The 22,467-nt window shown below is 43.0% G+C and overlaps 1 protein-coding gene across 3 annotated transcripts in view; it reads right to left on the reverse strand.

Annotated features, from left to right (window-relative positions):
• Window positions 1–3,516: 3,516 nt before the first annotated feature.
• The window catches only part of RARG (retinoic acid receptor gamma), a 192,277-nt gene continuing 173,326 nt past the window's right edge, over window positions 3,517–22,467 (reverse strand). For all 3 annotated transcript variants that reach the window (XM_088469160.1, XM_088469161.1, XM_088469162.1), the window contains 7 exons: window positions 20,254–20,402; window positions 18,777–18,918; window positions 10,712–10,875; window positions 10,353–10,529; window positions 9,042–9,246; window positions 5,579–5,737; window positions 3,517–4,428 (listed from right to left, as the gene is read on the reverse strand). In XM_088469160.1, the coding sequence (XP_088325286.1) occupies window positions 4,238–4,428; window positions 5,579–5,737; window positions 9,042–9,246; window positions 10,353–10,529; window positions 10,712–10,875; window positions 18,777–18,918; window positions 20,254–20,402 (1,187 nt within the window). In that variant the 3' untranslated portion in view covers window positions 3,517–4,237. The remainder of the gene's footprint in view (window positions 4,429–5,578; window positions 5,738–9,041; window positions 9,247–10,352; window positions 10,530–10,711; window positions 10,876–18,776; window positions 18,919–20,253; window positions 20,403–22,467) is intronic.

Consider the following 22,467-nt stretch of genomic DNA (forward strand, 5'->3'; position numbering starts at 1 on the left):
ACAGCCTGAGCACTCGTAGCATGCGATGAAGCTTGCAATTCCTGAGTGAGGACAAAGCTTGTGCAAGTGTGCATGAGGCTGCGGTAGTACTCAATGTTACTGATGGCTTTGCAGTCTTTCTAAGGACTACGGATGTGTGTAAGGTAAAGTGGGAGTCCTTATGTTGTGCTGCGACGGCATAGCGATCGCAATGGATTAGCATAATATCACAGTGAGACTGCGTGCATAATCGCTATTGCAGTCGCAGTTGTGATCCTTTATAAATCAGGCCCTTAGCTCATTATATGCAGAAGCAGCCCGTATTTTCCATGCATGCAAAAAAATAAATGGATTAGTACCCCTGGCATTAATTATAGAATTTGACGACAGATAAGAACCATTTGGCCCATCTAGTCTGCCCTTTTAGGGTTAAATTATTTGGGTTAGCGTTGTTAGGGTTGTTTCAGCATTAGTGTTAGAGTTTTAGTTTGGGGTTATGGTATTAGGGTTAGGGGATTGGGTTGAGGCTTGGTTAGGATTGACGGTTAAGGTTATTAGGGGGTTAGGGTTGTTTGGGTATTAGTGTTAGGAGTGCGTGTTAGGGTATGGGATTAGGGGGTTAAGGTTGATAGGGGATTAAGGTGTTTGGGTTTTAGTGTTAGGGAATAGTGTTATGGTATTAGGGTGGGTGGACAGATACTCATGGCCAGGTCACTGAGATCCAGGTAGAGAGTGTCCAGGATTTGGTACAGGAGCCATAGTGTGTTTTGCAACATGGTTTGTTCCAGGAGCAATTTGCTCCTTTTTTATTTGCTCCTAACTCTGTATCAGACCTATTGTTTCTATTACACTGTTACAGTCAGTAAAGTTAACACTATGGCCCTGATTCAGACCCACTCGCAAGCGGCTGTCCGCTCGCAAGTGGGTCGATGGTCTGCACTGAGCATGCGCACGACGGAGGGAGCTCCGTCGTGCGCATGCGCCAGACGCGACGAACGAAGGAAAGTCCTTCGCTCGTTGTGTCTGATCAAAGGGGGCGTGCTGTCGATATTGATTGACAGCACGCCCCCTTTGGTGGGCATGCCTCCCTGACGGGGGCGTTCCCACGGGAACGCCTCCCGTCAGAAGGCGGCCTACTGACATCACTAGTGATGTCAGTGGGAGTGATTTTGGCTCTGATAGAGCCAAAATCACTCTGGGGCTTGCGGTTGAAAACCTCAACCGCAGGCTCCGGCTCACAGTTTTCGATGGTCACGACCATCGTGGCCATCAAACTGCACGCTCGTATAGGCTGTGGGTGGTGACCCACAGCTATACGAGCGTCCAGGAGGACGCTCCATTTTTATGAGGGCGGCCCTCATTCAGAGCGTGCGCTCTGCTCAGAGCGTATGGCTCTGAATGAGGGCCTATATCACTATCACTGAGATTTTGCTGGTTCTCCAGGAAGATTAGGAAATATATCGCAACCACCTACAATACCTAAGGTTAGAGAGAAGGTGATTACCACAAATCTGAATACTATATAAACTGATTATAGAGACTGGACATTTGTTACATTATATCATCCCTAGAGAGCCTGGGCCTGATTCTGTGAAGCGCCTGCAGCAGCGTCTGTCAGCGGTCGCCTCTCTGTAACTTTATGCAAATGAGGCTACAATCTCCTTCCCTAGTGCACATTTGTGCGGCCCAATGTGGAAGGACTGAGCTGCCCACTTTCAGTGTGTGTACACGCAGTAATACAGATTGGTGCATCCTTATATGCCACCATCGGCCGCACCACTGAAACTTTCACATATGGCAAGAGCAGTTTTTCCCCTCTGAGTATGGCCTCCTGTGCCTGTGCATCTGTGTAAGCTGCTGCTTTCATCATTCTGCTTTATGTAGTTGGCTGGATGGGTTGAGATCACCTGTACCATGAGCCAGATTGGTTACATCACATAAACGCTGTGTTGAGTACCAGCGGATGCCTCATTGTGAGAGACCACCTCTTCCCATTCTTGGTGTGGGAATGGACATCCCTGAAAATGTTTTTACATTAGAAACAACTGTATGTAATATATTAACACTCAGTGCTACCTCATAGAAAGTAAAGGAGCAAATCAATATGCTCCTGTATGGGCTAAGCTCTGTGATCATGCTCACGATAAAGGGATTTCTGTAATTATTCTTTTAACCCCTTCACTGCTTAATGTGACTGGACTCATCATGCAGATATAGACTCTGACTGTGAAGGACAAGAACCGGTGCAAGGAATAAGGAAATACCAATCACTTTTCATTTCCACTTGAATATTTCTTTCCTTCATAGAGCCGTATTCAATTTGAGCCGAGCCCGGACTTTTCACCTACTTCGCCTGTTTTGCAGGCGGAAAAGTATCGCGAGCGTGCCCGCTTTACCCAGTATTAAATTTTAAACTTCGCGAAAACGGGACCCAGCGAAACTTGAACAGGCGGAAAGTACTGTCAGTTTTTGGCTTGCTGAAGGTATTTGGTGTTTTTAAACGGACTCAATAACTGCTAAATAGCATTTTTGTATAAGTGATGCAGAATAGTATTCAGGAGTATTTTTTTCAGAAAATAAATTATCCCAGCCAATTTGGGGTACTTGAAAATGGGGGTCTGCATATTTAAAAGTTGCTAAAGTGAAGTTGAAAAAATCATGAAAAATCCACCTGCCGCAAGCACCTGCAATCAAAAAAACACTTTGGGCATACTTGGGGACCCCCCATAGTCAAGTTTGCTAGTTTTTAACTTTGTACCCCAACTTTTTTTTTTCTTGCTCCCTTTTTCAAAGTAATTTTTTGGGGTGTCCTTAAGTGTTTTTTTTTTTATTTTGACACAGTTTATCTTTGGGGGACTGTCTGAAGGCTGAGGGTTCCCGCAACGCTGCACCCCAAAACCACAATTCTGCACTTTTTCCGCCTGCTATTCATAGGCAAAACTTTTTCGCCTAGTACATTGCATTGACTTTCCGCCTAGGCAGAAAGTCTTTCAAATTGAATACAGGGTAAAACCAAAACAGGCGAAAATTACGTCATCGGCGAAAAAGTATCGCGGATCCGGACTTTTCGCCTCAAATTGAATACGGGCCATATATAGTTGGATAACTATTGAATAAACAATGTGCTAAGTAACAGCGGATGAAGGGGAGATGGGTGAAGGGGACTAAGCCAGACATGTGAAACCAAACGGACAATATTGAAAATCACTTTGCACATTAGGAGCTGCAATGGATGTAAACTATGTGTCACCGAACAGATAAAAACTGTTGAATAAACAGAAAATGTCCACAGCCCATACATGCGATCACTGTGTCATATTTGAAGCCACCATCTACTATATTCCTTGGACTGTATGATACTATGACTTTTGAAAAGGAAAGTATCATCAAGAACGTGATTAAGAGTTTATGTATTTGATGTGGAAACTTGTATAATTTTTAGTGGGCGCGGGTATTGGCGGTGTACGTTTTCTGTTTAAGCCAGAGATGTAACTGCGATTTTATATTATTTTCAAATTCATGCCAATGATATCATGGTAAAGGTATAACAGGCTTTATTTGTAGTCATAAGACCTCGTTCAGCCAATGGAAAAAAAATAAAAGCATAAAAACATTGCAACAGCAAATATATTTAATAACATACAACATATATATATATATATGTGTACACATATATATATGCACGCACGTATGTGCGAACTTATGTGTATATATATATATATATATATATATATACACACATATATACACATGTTTTTGCATATGTACACACAGAGTAATGTGCTTCAAACCCTTCCAAACAAGGGTATTCTCTCTGGTGCCAAAATTGGCGAACTCGTCAGCTTGTCCAGTCTCATAGAGTCTTTGCATCAGAGGGTCAATGGTCATCAAAATCTTTGGCAAAATACTGAGTAAGTGGAGGGCTATGCTTAATTTTATCCAGTTCACCTCAAAGCAATATTAGCTTCAGCACATATTGTTTATTTGGGGGTTAAATTGCAGTGCCCATATTTATGTAGATACCCCATGATGTCTCAGGAGTTTTATTGTTCTTTACTCTGAAGTCCCCTTCCAGTCCTCTCAGTGAGAAAGTCTTTTTTTGCATCAGAAAATAAGAGCAGTATTGAGCACTAAGCAAGGCTAATATCCCTGCTCATCTGGCTCACCCTGAATGCCTCAAATAACAGAGGGTGAAGCCAAGGTGGCTCTCAGGAAAAGTTCAAGTGGCAGGGCATTTTTCCCTGCATGTTGTGGACGGCTAGGGTGTCTTGGAACCACTGCTATCTTCCTCTGTAGGACTGCCCTCGCTGCTTTCACTGGACGGAGGTTCACTTGGCTTAGGGGTGTCTGAACCGTCCTCAAAGGCCTCAGGATTCTCCAGCATCTCACGGATTAGTGGAGGCATAGGTCCAGGAATCTCCATCTTTAATGTGATCGCTCGCTCTGCTCCTGTAGTGAAGGAAGTGGAACAGTTATGGAATGGAATTTATTGTTATACTCTAAACAGACTTCAACAGCAGCCTTTCTGTAACATGTTTTATTTTGTTAATGTTGCCTGTTTCTACGTAGCGGTGTCTAACTTTCTATGTAGTTAATCATATTTATATTAGCTCTTGGGTTTGTTTTAGCTAATTTTGTTTGGATTGTGAATTCTTTTTTTTTTTTTTTACCATATCAATGCAGAATCGTTTTGTTTTCAATGCGTTGCATGAGAACTATCGGTCCATAATGTCACCACTTTAAGGTGTCCCTTTAGTAGGTCTGCCATCAGTTACATTGTGTAATGTCTGTGTCAGAAAGTCATACTCAATGATGATTCTGTTGCCTCCACAGATACATAGAGCCATATTGCTAAACACACATTGGGAGACATGCGATGATATTGCAGTAAGAATCCCAACATCAGAATGGTATTGCCACTCAACAGCCAGAGACATTATACAGATCAAAGCTACCAGATGGTAGTATGTATGTACAGTAAGTCTGACATCTGACCATGGTGTATGCTCTGTGCTATGTTAAACACAATATGAAACAAGAATAAAAAATATAAGTTGAGCGCTTAGTGTCAATTTTTGAGTGTTTTTTTTGGAACAAATATTAGCCAGTGAATGGGTTAAACATGAGTATCCTAGCTAAACATGAGTATCCTAGCTAAACATGAGTATCCTAGCTAAACATGAGTATCCTAGCTAAACATGAGTATCCTAGCTAAACATGAGTATCCTAGCTAAACATGAGTATCCTAGCTAAACATGAGTATCCTAGCTAAACATGAGTATCCTAGCTAAACATGAGTATCCTAGCTAAACATGAGTATCCTAGCTAAACATGAGTATCCTAGCTAAACATGAGTATCCTAGCTAAACATGAGTATCCTAGCTAAACATGAGTATCCTAGCTAAACATGAGTATCCTAGCTAAACATGAGTATCCTAGTTGCACAATGAAGGGCAGCTTCTTTAGGAAATGACTGCGTCCACTGTCCGTCCTATTCATAGCTCATTTGGCAAACACTTACACTGGATTCATATTCATAGTAACCCAGCACAAGAGACTGCTGAACAGCCATAGAAAGCTAATCCTTTACATGTATTACCTTTGGTGCTGATGCCGCGCAGATCGGTGATCTTCATAAGCATACGAGGGAACATGTAAGGCTTGTTAGGTCGTCGTCTTCGAGCATAAAATTTAAGGGCCTCCAGTAACGGTTCCTGAAGCTTTTCTACCTTTTCTGGCTCTTCCAAGTCCATCCGATCTATGGGAGGCAATGAGAAAGGCAGCCTTCATATCATGCATGTAAATAATACTTGTATGTATATGTGATCATGCTGTATATCTCTTAGAGAGTGCATGCCACCTCTCTGACAGGCCCTCCTTGGTTAAGTATTAGATATCTAAGCCTGCAAGAGAAATAACCCCCTCCAGTGTCATAAATTCATCCCAGACGCCTGGAGGCAAGTTATAATTTGGTGCCCCCCGTCACAGCCGCTGACACTGTAATGTAGCAATTAGCATGCAGACAGGCTATAGATAGACGAAGGCGGCAGCTGATGGTCTGACACGGAGCTCTCCACTAGTGTATGGTGGCTTCTCAGGTGCCGGGAAGAGGTGCCGTGTATTGGGTGGCCGTGACGGTACACTCCGGGTAGTTACAGCCCTAAGTGGGGTGAATATGTTGTGGACAATGGAGGAGGTGCCCCTTCAGTGCTTTAGCCCGGCGGCAGGTGCCTCCATTCTCTCCCATAGTTCTGCCCCTGAACCCCTCCACCCCCTTAATTTTTCCACAAATATAGAAAGTGCTACCGATAGAATGAGGTATGGTGCATTCTGGTGATATATTTTATTTTCTCTGTCTTCAGGAAATTCCATTCCTGTAAGTAAGAAGAGACTCTGTCACAGAGGTAACAGGCCCTCGTTACACTGCCCTATAGGAGACTTTTTATCATCACATATAGGAGCTGACACAGAGCATTACAGGTTAGTGTAGCATATCTTGTGTGAAATCTATCCATGCATACACAGAAAAGTGCATTCACGCATATCAAAGTATGCCCCCTACACCTGGATAGGTGGCACAAGCAAAGAAAGGGGCATTCTAATATAGGTGGGCATGTACGGATAACTGTGAACATATGCAGACAGAGACACACTTTTTGCCGCCGCTGATCGGTGCTTTATTTGTTGCTCAGGGATATGTTATGCGTTTGTAAGCGTTTAAGCAAATGTTTTATGTTTTTTTCTTATACACAAGATGTGGATTTGTTACTGATGCATTAGAGAAGTCTTTCCAGTTTTATTGTTGCCCAATAGTAAGTAGATATTTTGCACAAAAAAAATAGCAGCAGCTATGACTATAGACTCAATTGCTGAAATTCTAGTGATTGCAAATTGCTTCTGCAATTGCGGCTAACTCTGCTTTAGCACCTTCACTTGGCACAGAGACAACTATTTATTTATTAGTGTCCTACAGTTCCCTTGTCACTAACAATAATAAGGTAAGATAGAGGATAAAACTAAGCACATTTATTGCAGGGTTATTCCCACCTGTTTTTTTCACACATTAGTAAGGGCAGTAAATTTAGGACAAATAGGGGCAGATTCAATAAGCCGTGTGGTTTACCTACATTTTGGCGCTGATTCTGAGATGAACACAGCTGGAAACGCAGGCGGATCTTGCATGTTTCAGCATACTGGGCATGCGCCTTAGACAGAAATCGGAAACTGGGCATGTGCCAAATCAGACTTCAGTGCACGGACGAAGTTCAATAGTGCCTACAGATTGATCTGCCATCCCACAGACCGCGCTATCTGTGAAATGGGCGTTCCTGTGCGGTGACCTTGCGAGCACATGGATCTGTTCCGTCTAGCATTAGTGTCATGGGAGTGTCACGGGAGCATAGGCCAACTTTCATGCTCAATAGTAGCGTGCGGACTGCGGTAGGACGCCTGTTTCAGATAGATTTTTTGCACCTAGCCTGGGGTGGGTGCAAGTCCAGGTACTAATGGTGACTGTGGATGGAAAAACAGTGGCCCGGGTTTCTGCCTTTTTGAAAAAGCCTCCCAGTGAGGAGAAACATGTTGAAGGATACAGAAGGAGCCTGTTATTAAGCTACTCTACAAACCTGGGAAACCATTTGCCTTGTGCCATACGCTGAGCATTTAGCCCAAGGACGCAGAGGTGCTACTCCTTTGGGACTGTCTCAGCTCGTGCCCTATTCCACCTGGGCGCTGTCTGCCGTGCACGGCTGCATTGGAGGCGGCACGTCCCTGCGGCTAGGAGTGGAGACAGAGACGACCTGCGCTGGTTATTGTGCCTTCGTCCATGTGTGACTGTGAGTAAGCTCTGCCACGGACTTTAGTTTCACACCTGCTACAGACATTGGCATATTATTGGAGCTTACTGTGCTCCGCAGCACAGAGCCAGCTCTGAACATACAGTGCCTACGACTTGGCACACTGCTGGAGTACATTGGGATTGATACTAATAGCTATTAAAGTATCTGCTCATTAGATTACACGGATACAGTAGCACATCTACTTCTTTAACATCAGCCATAAATAGGTGCCTCTTATCATATATGTTTTTTTCTCTTTTTCTCAGGACTGTGAGTATATGGAATTCCATTAATACACTGAGTATATGCACAATTCATTTCTAAATCCACTTTATTGGAACTTTAATACTTCTGTGCACTAGCACTACTGCAACATTGTATTGTAGCTTTTTATGTGACACATTGTTGTTTATTTTCTTGTACACATTTATTAGAATGTGGAAACATTAGTGTCTTATTACATAGGATTTTGTGCCAACTCAGTATATTATTTGAGTCATAGTGGGAAATTTTTTTCCTCTTTTATATGGATATGTCCTAATGTCATTTTTAGACTGTATTTTATTTACTGTGATATCGTGATTAAAATAGGATATTTTATTATCTGAATGTTTTGTGTCCTTTAGCGCCACCTTATACATTTTTGGTTGTATCTTTCTTTGTGAGAAGCTTGGTGAAGCCTCTCGTACGGGTGTGCAGCAAATTTTGACACTTTATCCATATACACCACTGTTAGCGCAGGGTACCTTTTTTGTTTTATAGTTTTCACTAATGGTGACTGTGAATGGAAAAACAGTGGCCCGAGATAGGCTTCCACCTGCAGAGGCACAGATTTTCTGCATATATGGGCGGATTCTCGCATTAGCCGAAGCCGTCCGGAAAAGCATGCGCAGATGCGTCCAACTAAGAATCAGTCGCTCTGTTGTTATTTTTTAAAACTGTCGCTGTGTTGAAGGAAATGACATTACTCACAATCAAAGGTTTATGTGGGAATGAGATGTCAGTGCCCTAGGTTGAAGAATAGTTTAGAATGCTCTTGTCCCTAACATAGTATTTCTTCCCACAAATTGCGAGGTTCTCCATAACTTCAATTCTTTCTATCACTTTAGTTTTAAACGTCAGCTCTAGAGGTTTTTGTTAAATCCCTCTAAATGTGACAACATACGAGAGATTATCTGCATGCAAATAGTATATTTCTAATCAAAAGTATAATGGTTGTAATACCTCCACAGATTAGGCAGATGGCGCTCAAGAGACCCGTTTCTGTGTCATCCATTTCCAATGGTAAAAGCTGACCAGCAAAGGCAAAAACCAAGTCTGTGAGAGGACCAAAACCGGCATTGTGCATCTGAGTCCGGTTCAAGGTCAGTCCATCTGAGAAAGTCATGGTGTCTTGTTCTGGGGTGTAACGTGTGCAAATTCGAAGCATCTGCACAAAAAATTTTAAAAAAAGTCATAAAATAAGATTTACATTGTCATTTTCTGCACATTGAAGAAACATTTATATATCAGGTATACTCCACAAAACACATAAGGTCATTTCCTAAAAAAGTGTCTGTACTCAACACATGATTATGGCATGGAGCAGTGTTAGTCCAACCATATTTCTTGAGGTAGTAAAACAACTCTGAATGACAGTAAACAAATGAAGACATACTATGGGGGAAGTGGTGACATTTGTCAGGTTCATTTACTGCACAATGGGGTAGATACTCTGATAGATTTATGTCTCCTGCTGTACTGGGAGCCCACATATGTCTCTGTTTAGCTGTTCATGTCCCTGATTTTAATGCCGGTCAATTGCAGCTTTCTTGTTCTGAGTGCAATTGTCTCTGTTAGTTGTTATCCTGGATGATGTATAAGAACTGTATTCTGATTACAGCATGTTGGATCTGTGGTCCTCTCTGTCTGCATATTGTGTGCTGACACTGTATATACCTGTAGATCTCCAGTTATCGTGCAACTAAAAGTCCCACCAGTAAACACCCAACAGGGTATGATGTGACTTATAGTTCCACAGCTGGCTACGGAGATACAGGTTACCTATCTGTAGCTTAGACAAATCTATCAAGCAGTCAAATTTCCCTGTTTTGTTTTTTTTCACATTGGTAAATAAGAAATAATATGGCTAAAGTACACAACATTTAGCTAAATATAATGGGCAGCACAGTGGACAGTGGTTAATATTGCCGACAGGCAGTGCAGAGGTTATGGAATCAATTCCAAACCGGGCCCCATCTCTGAGGAGTTTGTATGCTCTCTCCTTGTTTGGGCAGAATCCCTCCGGTGGCTCCAGTATCTTTTCACAGTACAAAATGAAACTTGTATCCTACCGTGCCTCTGCGGACACACTGTGCCTGACTATTGCTGTACATAACATAGGGTTGAGACTGTACAATGCACTATTGGTGTCATTTCTATTGGTGTTGCTGCTGCAGAAATACCAGTCATCCATCTGTTTTTAATAGCAAATATTTGCCATTACAACTAATGGATTTGAACTTTAACTAGACTGTCTACAAGATGTCTACTCACCAGAATGTCAAGGCAAGCAGCTTTCAACAGGGTGATTTGGTCGGCAATGGTCAATGTAGTGAAGCCCGGCAAGCGTTTGGCAAATTCCACTATCTTGATGATACATTTGGTAGCAAGTTCACTGAATTTATCCCACAGGCCAAGGTCCAGTTGCACCCGGTGGTCAGCGCTGGAATTCTATAATGAACACAACACTGTTAGCACAGCTAAACAGCACTCCTCAGAGCTGTACCACGCCAATTATAAGCTACCCTCTATTCCAGTAATGGAGCAGCTGGCGTTTCTGTCAGAATTAGTACATTTGATTGAACTCATCAGCCGCCCTGCTGCACCTCAGAGCCTCTACCTGCAGCTCTTACCGTAGTGTACTTGCCGAGCTGGCAGAGAGATGGAAAGGTCTCCTGATGAGCTTTGCTGACTTTCTGAATAAGCTCTTCCATCTCAGGAGGCATCTCGTAGCTGTCTGGTACCACTACCTCTTCTTTTATCTCTTTCTTCTTCTTGTTCCTGTCATTTCGTACAGCTGCACAAAACGTGGATAAGAAGAGGTGCAAGCATTGTCATCATCTCAAAAAATAAATGTAAAGTGATGCGCAGATGGACTAATACAGTAAGCATAAATGAAAGCATGAAAACTAGCTATATAGTTCAAATCATGTTGGTGTTGGATGCAGTTTCCTTTAGAGATCAATGATAGTGGTAGTGACGGTCATTCTGGGAAAGGTATACTAGTCTTGTGTCTGCTGTCTGAGCACCATTACAAAATACCTCCTGACCTGAACTTTAACCCTGAAACGTGACCTTTGTCCGTGCCTGCAGGTGGTAGGTTTAAAGCACTACAGGGGACGGAGATGGATGATCGCCTTGGTCTCCTCTTACCTCTCACTGTCATATATCTCACTAAAACCCACCACTGTGTACATTGCAGAGAAGCATGACAAATGGGGCGTTTGTTACATCAGCAAGGCGAAGAAAGCAAGTAAATCAAATTTAGATTAAAATTTAAAACAAAACTGTCTCATCTCAAGTTCATCGACTTCTACATCAGAGCGGTCAGCTGTGAGCAGACGGTCACGTAAAGGAGTCACATAATATAAAAGGGGTAAGTCAACTTCACAGCGAGTAAGAAGGCTGTAATATATCACTTGCTGGGAAAATATACCCCGCAGAAAGTGACGACATTTAAAACTCCAATACTTGGTATAAAATGCCTACAACAGACTCATGAGAATATTTTCTTTCCAATAATGCTATGTTCACCAATTCTGCTTTTAAATAAAGTTTACCTTGTATTTCTCCCTACTGTCCATGTCACAGCGCTACTCTCTCACCCTACTCCCTGGTGTCCTGACTTTCCTCACACATTTCCTTGTGAACTTCCTTTTCACCTCGGGATAAAGTGTGCGGGACCCTAACAACAGGAAGCCAGGCGCCGGAAACCCACTTATAGCATGAGAAGGGCACACAGGCTGAGCAGAGACGGAGACAGAAAGAGAGAAGGAAAGAGAGAGGGGGAGAGACAGGGAGAGAGACGGTGAGAAAGAGAGAAAAGAAAAGAGAGAGATGGGGGAAATGACAGTGAGAGAAATAGAATAGGAGAGAGAGAGGTGTGAGAGGGAGAGAGAGAGAAGGAAAGAGAGGGGGAGACACAGGGAGAGAGAGAGAGACAGTGAAAAACAGAAAATAAGAGAGAGGGGGGAAATGACAGCGAGAGAAATAGAATAGGAGAGAGGTGTGAGAGGGAGAGAGAGAGAGAAGGAAAGAGAGAGAGGGGAGAGAGAAAGATAAGGAAAGAGGGAGGGAGAGACAGGAAGAAACAGAGTGACAGTGAGTGAGGGGGGGGGGTGACTGTAAGAGAAATAGAACAGGAGAGAAAGAGGTGTGAGAGGGAGAGAGAGAAAGTAGGAAAGAGAGAGAGGGGGGAGAGAGAGAGAAAGAAGGGGGAGCAAGAAAGAGAAGGAAAGAGAGGGGGGGACAGGAAGAAACAGAATGACAGTGAGTGAGAGAGGGGGGGTGACAGTGAGAGAAATAAGAGAGAGAGAGAGATGGGGAAATGACAGAGATAGAAATAAGAGATAGAGGGGGGAAATGACAGTGAGTGAGAGAGAAGGGGGAATGACAGTGAGATAAATAAGAGAGAGGGGGGAAATGACAGTGAGAGAAATAGAATAGGAGAGAGGTGTGAGAGGGAGAGAGAGAGAGAGAGAGAGAGAAGGGGGAGAGAGAGAGGGGAGAGAGATAGAGACAGAGAGAAGGGGAGAGAGAAAGATAAGGAAAGAGGGAGGGAGAGACAGGAAGAAACAGAGTGACAGTGAGTGAGGGGGGGTGACTGTAAGAGAAATAGAACAGGAGAGAAAGAGGTGCGAGAGGGAGAGAGAGAAAGTAGGAAAGAGAGAGAGGGGGGAGAGAGAAAGAGATAGAAAGAAGAGGGAGCAAGAAAGAGAAGGAAAGAGAGGGGGGGACAGGAAGAAACAGAATGACAGTGAGTGAGAGAGGGGGGGTGACAGTGAGAGAAATAAGAGAGAGAGAGATGGGGAAAATGACAGAGATAGAAATAAGAGATAGAGGGGGGAAATGACAGTGAGTGAGAGAGAAGGGAGAATGACAGTGAGATAAATAAGAGAGAGGGGGGAAATGACAGTGAGATAGAGGGGGAATAACAATGAGATAGAGGGGGGATATGACAGTGAGATAGAGGGGGGAATAGCAATGAGAGAGGGGGGAAATGACAGTGAGATAGATGGGGCGAATAACAATGAAAGAGGGGGGAAATGACAGAGGGGGGATAACAATGAGAGAGGAAGGAAAGAGAGGGGGGGACAGGAAGAAACAGAATGACAGTGAGTGAGAGAGGGGGGGTGACAGTGAGAGAAATAGGAGAGAGAGAGAGAGAGAGAGATGGGGGATATGACAGTGAGATAGAGGGGGGGAATAGCAATGAGAGAGGGGGGAAATGACAGTGAGATAGATGGGGCGAATAACAATGAAAGAGGGGGGAAATGACAGAGGTGGGGGATAACAATGAGAGAGGAAGGAAAGAGAGGGGGGGACAGGAAGAAACAGAATGACAGTGAGTGAGAGAGGGGGGGGTGACAGTGAGAGAAATAGGAGAGAGAGAGAGAGAGAGAGAGATGGGGGATATGACAGTGAGATAGAGGGGGGGAATAGCAATGAGAGAGGGGGGAAATGACAGTGAGATAGATGGGGCGAATAACAATGAAAGAGGGGGGAAATGACAGAGGTGGGGGATAACAATGAGAGAGGAAGGAAAGAGAGGGGGGGACAGGAAGAAACAGAATGACAGTGAGTGAGAGAGGGGGGGTGACAGTGAGAGACATAGGAGAGAGATAGAGAGAGATGGGGGAAATGACAGTGAGATAGAGGGGGGGATAACAATGAGAGAGGGGGGGTAATGACAGTGAGAGGTATGTAATCGGGAAGCCGACTGCCTAAATACAGGCAGCCGGCTTCCCGACTGTCATATCCCGGCAAGGGTGAAATGCCGGGCGTCTAGATGTAGATGCACGCATTTCCCCGACGCCGGGAGACCGGCGCCCGGCATCTCGATCGTAGTGATGCCAGGAGCCGCGAGCGGACAGCCGCTTTTAAGTTTAGGGCTCCCGGGGGGGACTTAGGGTTAGGCACCCCCCCGGGAGGGTTAGGCTAGGGGGAGGGAGGGTTAGGGTCAGGCACCCCCGGGGGGGACTTAGGGTTAGGCACCCCCCCGGGGGACTTAGGTTTAGGCAGCGGGGAAGGGGGTGGTTAGGCACTTAGAGGGGGGATTAGGGTTAGGCACTTGGGGGGGAAGTTAGGGTTAGGCACCCCTAAGGAGGGTTAGGGGGTTAGGTTAGTAGATACTCACCTATCCACGATCGGGATTTCCAGCGCTGTCGAACTCTGCTCATGTCGGGCTGCCGCGGTATTTCATACCCATTCTCAGTGAGATAGAGGGGGGGGGATAACAATGAGAGGGGGGGGGGTAATGACAGAGGAATAGAAGAGAGAAAGGAGGAGAAATGGCAGTGAGAGAAATAGGAGAGAGGGGGAATGGCAGTGAGAGAAATAGGAGAGAGAGGGGGAATGGCAGTGAGAGAAATAGGAGAGAGAGAGGGAATGGCAGTGAGTGAGAGAGGGGGGGAGATATCAGTTCAAGAGAAAAGGAAACTTAGATTTGTCATGATAAAAGCAGAAAACAGAAGGGTTGACGTTAGACAACATGTATGATAGAGAAGAGACAATAGGGGCTATAGATTGAGACAGGAAAACAGATAGGGAAGGCATAGGTAAATGTAAGTAAAGATAGTTTGGGTGCATAAGCAATAGAAAGCTGACTTCAACTGTGTGATAACATGTATAAAGTATACCAAGTGACCAATGAGAATACTACAAATATATTCAGATCTGTCTGCTATTAAAGTCTGTCTCCAGTGAGTGATGAAGGAATGTTCCCCAGGTGAGTGCTGGGGCTATATTTACGAAGCGGCGACTTGCTTCTTGGCGGGTTGGAGTTGGACAATTAAAGCGGCACTAGAATTCAATGTAAAGTTCGTCATGCCTTACACTGAATGTTAGTGCCGCTTTCAATTTTTAGCTTCAACCCGCCGAGAAGCGGAGGTTCGTAAATATAGCCCCAGGACTCAGTCATGAGATACCACAGACAGGGAAACTCACTGATTAGAAGACATAGCTGACACAGAATATATTAAAAGAGTGAGTGAATGTTAATAAAATGAGGATGGCATGATCATTGTGAATTATAATATAAAGATATTGCAATTTGAAGATATATATTTTATTAAAAGATTTGCATAGTACAAAATCCATAGCCCTGTATTATGAGAGATTTTGTGAAGGTTTATGCTAAATAACATTGTCAATCTCTACATTCCCAAGCAGCTCACAAACTACAGATCCCTAGTTATAGATCCTTATACAAATCACTAGTATAGATCCTCTATAAGACCACTAAACTCCAATAGTTCCTTTATACAGGTCATTATACTTTCTAAACCCATCTCTACAATGACTATTTTCCATAGCACAGATCACTCTACAGGTCACTCTAGGCCAGAGGTTGCCAAACGCGGTCCTCAAGGCTCCACAACAGTTCAGGTTTTAGAGATATCCATGGTTGAGCACAGGTAGTTAAATCAAATTGACTTAGGTACTAATTAAGTCACCAATGATCAAGCATGGATATCTCTAAATCCTGAACTGTTGGGGAGCCTTGAGGACCGGGTTTGGGAACCTCTTCTCTAGGCTTTGGTGTAAAGCATGTGGCCCCTTTTATAGCACTTCTTAAATATGCTGGAATTGCACCAAATCATTCTCTATGTGCGTGTGCGGTTTGTTGGTTCTGTGTTCACTTGCTGCAATTGTTTACGTGAAGTCACTTGTGGTAACACTGAATACTTCTGCTGAAAATGATAGTGATCAGAGAGTCGATTACTCAGTTACTCATTGTGTCCTTCCTCATTCTACATCATTATAATTTACTACACACTCCAATTCCCCCATGTTGGCACAAATTCTGTTAGTCAATGACTTGCTGCAATTCAATGCACTGAATAAAAGTGTTTTCATTGTAGACTTATCAACATAAACAACAAGCTATAAAACTGGACAAAGAATATTAGCCCTCACATCACTGCTGTAAAACTGGCTTATATGTACTTTATCAGAGTTAGGCCCAATGCATCCGGTAATGGACAAAAGCAGAATGGAAACACCTGAGGAAATGAGGGATACCAAGCGTATTAAAAGCAAGGGCTTTCATCCAGGTGTAGTTCATGCTTTTAGTAAGCAAATAACATCCCAGTATGGTCAGGTATAATGATATTAGACAGCTCTAGGTGCCTTTATTGGATGTTAGAGTTTGTGTGAATTTGGCACATACTCCATGATAATGACATCCGTGCATATGGTCTAAGTGTAAGGCAAGCAAATGAGAGATTTAATTATTTATTTATTATCAGATATTTATATAGCGCACACATATTCCGCAGTGCTTTACAGAGAATATTTGGCCATTCACATCAGTCCCTGCCCCAGTGGAGCTTACATTCTATGTTCCCTACCACATCTACAAACTAGGGTTAATTTTGGTGAGCCAATTAGCCTGACAGTATATTTTTGGAGTGTGGGAGGAAACCCACGCAAGCACAGGGAGAATATACAAACTCCACACAGGTAGGGCCGTGGTGGGAATCGAACCCACGACCTTAGTGCTGTGAGGCAGTAATGCTAACCGTTACACCGTCTGTGCTGACGTAGAACAATTGACTGCAAATTTCAACCAGTTGCTCAGGCAGCAAGTGTCACGAATAATGGTCTAACAAAAACTCTATATAACAGGATAACAGGGGGCTCTGGTGGAAATGTAATGTTGTGGAACACATTTTCATACATTGGGTGCAATGAATTCCTGAATTCTAAAATGGTATTTAGTGATCATTTTTACCCCATTTTTCAGCATTGCTTTCCTGACAGTAGGGTAACCTTCCAAACATACAAAGTCTCCATCCATAGTGACCGCAGACCAGGGGCGATTTAAGAGAGGAGGGGGCCCGTGTGCAGCCTACATGCGGGCCCCCTCCTCTCCGCCAGCACAGTAGATTCTGGCTTTGTGACAGAGTCTACTCCCCCACCCACGTCTTGTTCCTGAGGACATCACTACTGCACATGTGCAAATCACCGGGAAAATGGTCGCCACACCATTTTCCTGGTGGTTAAAGTCGGAAGAACCGTCCGACGAGGGATTCTGGAGAGGTAAGCATACTAATTATATGAGTGCAGAATGGAGCCAAGGCCCCATGTGCACCACGCACCCTGCACCCATTATAGATAAACCACTGCCTCTGGCTGTACATGGTGGCCCAGCTCCCTATTAAGGTGGCGGCTAAAGACTTATCAAGTGGTATTATGGCGTCTGAAGATGCTTAAAGTGGGCGTCCCAGTCCTTGCACGGTCAGACGCACACTTGTACACCAGGGGAAGGGCTGATACCAGCATTAGCATAAATAGGAGCGTCTACAGCAAAAGACGATAAAGCAGTCACAGAACTGAGCAACTTAGAAACAGCTCCTAAGAGAATTAATAATTGTGTTTCCATTTTCTTTTGTCCACTACTGTATCTAACACAGCATTTCTGCAGAAAACAATCAAAACTGGAGAACAGTAATAATTAGCAGAGGTGATATAGTGAGGGGTATATTTACTAAAGTGCAGGTTTTTAGAGGTGGAGTTATTGCCCATAGCAACCAATCAGATTCTACTTATCATTTCTTTAGCACATTTTGTTACCAACGATTTTCTGAATAATTTTAAGTCAGATTATCTGTCAGATTTTTTAAAGTGTAATGAACAATTTTTTTGAACTACAAACGATGTTTGCATATTCCCTTAATGAAAATCGTTCAGTTGGTCAGTCTGACTGAACTACAAACTACAAACGTGAACGCGCATGAACAATAATCGTTCATCGTTTTAACTCAGAAAATGAACGATTTTTACAACGATTGAACGATAAACGATATTGTTAACGATAATTGTTCAAAAAATCGTTGTGTGTGTGTATGCAGCTTAAATCTCTCTGCACATTTTAAATCTGCCCCACCTGCAGTGCAGCATGGTGTCACCAAGATGATCAGTTGAGAGAGATATCTCTCTCTGGGCCTGATTCAGTCCCGGTCGCAAGCGCTGAGCCAGGAGGCCGCTCCAAAAAAACAAAAAACGCCCTGATTCAGAGCGAGCGCTCTTTCAGAGCATCCAGATCTGAATCAGGGCCTCTATTCCCAACTCTGAATCAGGCCCTAAGTACTACTTAATTTTATAGTTAAGGTAACATTTAGCTTTTAGAGATGCCTTGCAGATAAACAACTAAAAAGGAATATACTGTATGAATGTTATAGTTATGTAACAATACAAATAAGTGAACTAGCACATCTCATACAACAATGCCATTATACAACTATAGAAAATAAAGCACAAAGCTAAAAATACAAAGACAGGTGGAGAATTATTATTCTTAGTTATGGCATATTTATTATATATTATACTTTTTCTTCTATAGCTGTCAATAAATTGGATTTTCCAAAATAGATTAAAATTCTGCAGTTGTCTCTCGCTCTTCTCCCTATGGAGTTACGTTTCTCACTTTGATGATAGGAGTGAGGCTCGATTGTTACTTGAGTATATGTTTATCCTTATGGAATTGAGAATTGAGGAGCCTCTCTGTGAAAAGAATCTATTTATACGAGTACCCAGGGGACACAGTGAGGTGCTGGGATTACAAAGAATGCAGAGTCCACAACCTTAACCAACTCAGACCCTGGTGTGAAAGTGCTGACCCCTTTTGTAATGGAATTATCTATTTTCGCTTACCGCCCTGAGCAGTATATTATTGAGCACTTTATAATAACTCACCTTCTTTAGACATGCCGACCTGAAAACACTTCTGTAGTCTGCAAAACTGGCAGCGATTTCGTGTCACCTTATTGATCTGGCAGTTCTTGTCGCGGTGACAAGTGTACACCATGTTCTTCTGTATGCTGCGACGGAAGAAACCCTGCCAGAAATAGGGAAGGGTGTGAGATGAACGGATGGGGTGAGTGTACGACAAAAGGAGTGAAGGGGAAAGAGAACTGGGGGCGACTTATACAAGAACGAGTGAGTGCAACACATAGAGTCAGATAGGCACAATGACAGACGTGGTGACCCATTCAGTGAGGCATAGCTCACATTTGGTACGGGAAAAAAAATGAGGAGCCAGAACTTAGAGGAGACAAATAAGAACTATAACAATCAAAACAACGCTCGCCATTGATCAAAAGAAAAAAGTTCTAACAAAATAATGGAATGTTTCTTTTAGAAATATGAAACAGTCGCTTTTCCACTCGAGCTGTTTAAATATGTACCACCCTCTGTGAGACCTGTTAGTGAGCGAGCAGGGGATGGAGCAAATACTGAGCTGAAATCATTGATTATCCTAAATAGACACAGATGATGAATGCACCATGGCATGTGGAGAGGGGGACAGATGAGTGAGGGGAGAGCAGAACTCTAGCAGATGGAAATACTGAGACAATGACAGAGGAAAAGAGGGTGAAAGAGAGTTAGGCAGATAGTTGTACCAGGAATAACAGCACTTAAAGTGTACGCGCTTTTTTTATACAGTGACAATGGGGTCATTTTGGAGCATATTGATTAATGCCACGGGTTCCTAGAGAATGGATAGGCTGTAGATTCATAAATAGTAATATAGCCCACAAAATCCTGTCTCCTTTGTAAGAAAAAGCTACAAAACAATTAGGGCTTGATATATCAAGCAGTGAAAATAGCAGAAAAGTGGACCACTGGAGAAGTTGTCCATAGCAACAGCTTCTACTCATGTAATAGAGTGTACTCGATAAATGCTACTTCAAAGCTGTTTGGTTGCTATGGGTAACTTCTCCACTATTTTCACTGCTTAATAACATCAACCCTTTCATGCTTTATCTGTCTGCACAGAAATGTGTAAGGTTTTATGAGGCTGATGTATCAAGCATTGAATAGAGTGGAAAAGTGGAATAGTTGACTAAAGCAACCGATCAGCATCAAAGAAACATTTCTCAAGTTAATTCTATAACATGATAGGTACATGCTGATTGGTTGCTATAGGTCACTTCTCCACTGGTCCACTTCACTCTTTTTACTGCTTGTTACATCAGCCTGCTCATGTACAAGAAGTCTTAAAAGTACATTTCCGTGACATCTGGAGAACATTGCTTAGTGGATTATGAGTTATGGCAAAATTGCCCAAGTGTATCATTAAGACTCAATTCCACGTCATATGGCTCATCTATATACGGCAAAAGGGTCAAGCCCTTCCCAGAAATGTATAGGATTGGCTATGGCAACGTACCTTACACCCCTCACAAGAGCTGACCCCATAGTGATATCCAGAGGACTTATCATTGCACACGAAGCAGGGCTTGTAAACACGTGGAGGTGGGGGAGGCGAGGGAGAGCTGGGGACCATCTCCTCTGAGCTGGTACTTTGCGTCTCGACGGCTGCACATAGATAGGTAGAAAAATAAAGTGGTTAGGAACCCATGGAAACTAGAATCTGAAGCACATCCTTCTCAGACCAGCTAGAATGGAGCTCATTGTATTTAATGTGTATGGTATTTATTGTAATGACTGGTATAACGGTGCATGGAGCGTTTTATGGATATATATGACATCTCCTTGAACCTTTCCTTGTTTCCTCCTTCAGACAGGCTTTTAGAAACATGAATTCAAGGAGATTTTCAGGCCAAAAGGTCAATAATCACACACGAAGGCATACGTTATGTTCATATATAGCCATCAACAAACTTATCCATCTTAACAATCATTTACATATGGTATATTACAGGGCACACAAGAACGTATAGGCAGTCATGTATGGCCACTTGAATCCTGGTGGTTATGAAAGCTTCTAGAATTGGTGACAAAATGCACGTAGTAATTGAGACTGAAAAAACATTACAGAAAGTGTTTTGGTCTAATAACTTTGGACAAGCGTGATAATGTTATTAGTGCCTCATACTTATGTCATAGTACACTGTTACTTTCGCATGATTATTGGTCCATCACGGTGTGTACAGATGACAAGTATTGGTCAATAGCAAGCTTTACAGCAGTACGAAGCTAGTAATAGCGAGCTGGAGGAGATGGATGTTAAAATCCTAATCTGAGGCCTTTTAATACAGAGGGATTTCATTATTTCTTCCCATTATTAGGCAGGGTCTTTGACTAAAGGAAGCTGCAATGTGAATATTACATAGACATGTGCTACTAATTTACCACAGCCCAAAATAACCAGGAGGGGGAAAGAAGGCAGCCTTAACCCTAATGTAACCCAGCCTCCGCAGCCCCCTCAGGCAGAGAACATCCCTCGGGGCAGCTCTGCAGATGCTTTGTATCCTAGCTTTCAACACACAGAATTTCCTGTTACAATGCCCCGAGAATCACATTCCAGCATTGCCAGGTTAGAGGATAGAGGGTGAGCTTCTGTCCCTGGCGGACAGGCGGCATAGGAGATTCCCAGAAGACTATCTTTATATCTACAGCGGCACAAACCACGACTGGGACACAGATAGACATATCTTTCCTTGCATCTTATTTCTATTAATTTTCTGTGTGTGTTCCATCACCTTCCTCTATATGCAATGTATACTTCCTAACAATGTCATCATCGTATTTTCTACAAATGTCTTTTCTAATTGCATTGCAATGTGTGGGCCACCTTCAATACATCAGCTATGACTAATCTGCACCCTCAATCCCTGCGTTACATTAAGGGCTCATTCACATTAGTGCCCGCTTTATACGCCGCCAAATATTTCATTATAGAACTTAATCAGGATATATATATCTTGGTGTATTGATTTCATAGTGGACACTATAACATGATTTCTATCCTAATTGGGAATGGATATTTCAAAAACATCAGCAATATTACTTATATAATTAAAATAAACAGTAAGGAAGTAATTGGAGACAAGTATACATAAAATTTATTCATATTAATTATATACTGACGACACAGACAACAAATTCCTGGGAGGTTATAATTACCAATAACAATAATTTGATAAAAGGACATTGCATACACACTGTGATACAGTGTGTTTCTTTTTACTATCACTTTTTTGTCACTATTTTTCCTTTCACGATTCTCATCTTATTTGTTTTTAATATTTCACAGTAATAGGCCTTTTAGTGTAATTAATAAAAGTTAAATTTTATTGGTGTAAATTTATTCTCTGCATGTGCGCCCTGTAATACTGGGTACACACCATACAGATATATCTGCAGATGATGGTCGTTCATACACACTGAACGGCCATCATCTGCTTCTGCCCGCGGGTCCTGGAAGCCAGGGGGCGGGGTGGGGGCGTGTCCGCCCCCCTCCCCGCAGCCTCTGCTGCATGTGTACAGGCGGTCGGCAGACTGCCTGTACACACTGACCGGTGGCCAGATATAACTGGAGATATATCTGCCATCGACTCTGCAGCACAGCAGACGCGATATGTCAGTGAACGACGTGGTTCATAGACATATCGCTGGCACACACTGGCCGACGGGCAGC

The sequence above is a fragment of the Taudactylus pleione genome, unplaced genomic scaffold, assembly GCF_031769625.1.
Source record: "Taudactylus pleione unplaced genomic scaffold, aTauple2 ptg000089l, whole genome shotgun sequence".
In the NCBI taxonomy this organism is placed as follows: Eukaryota; Metazoa; Chordata; class Amphibia; order Anura; family Myobatrachidae; genus Taudactylus; species Taudactylus pleione.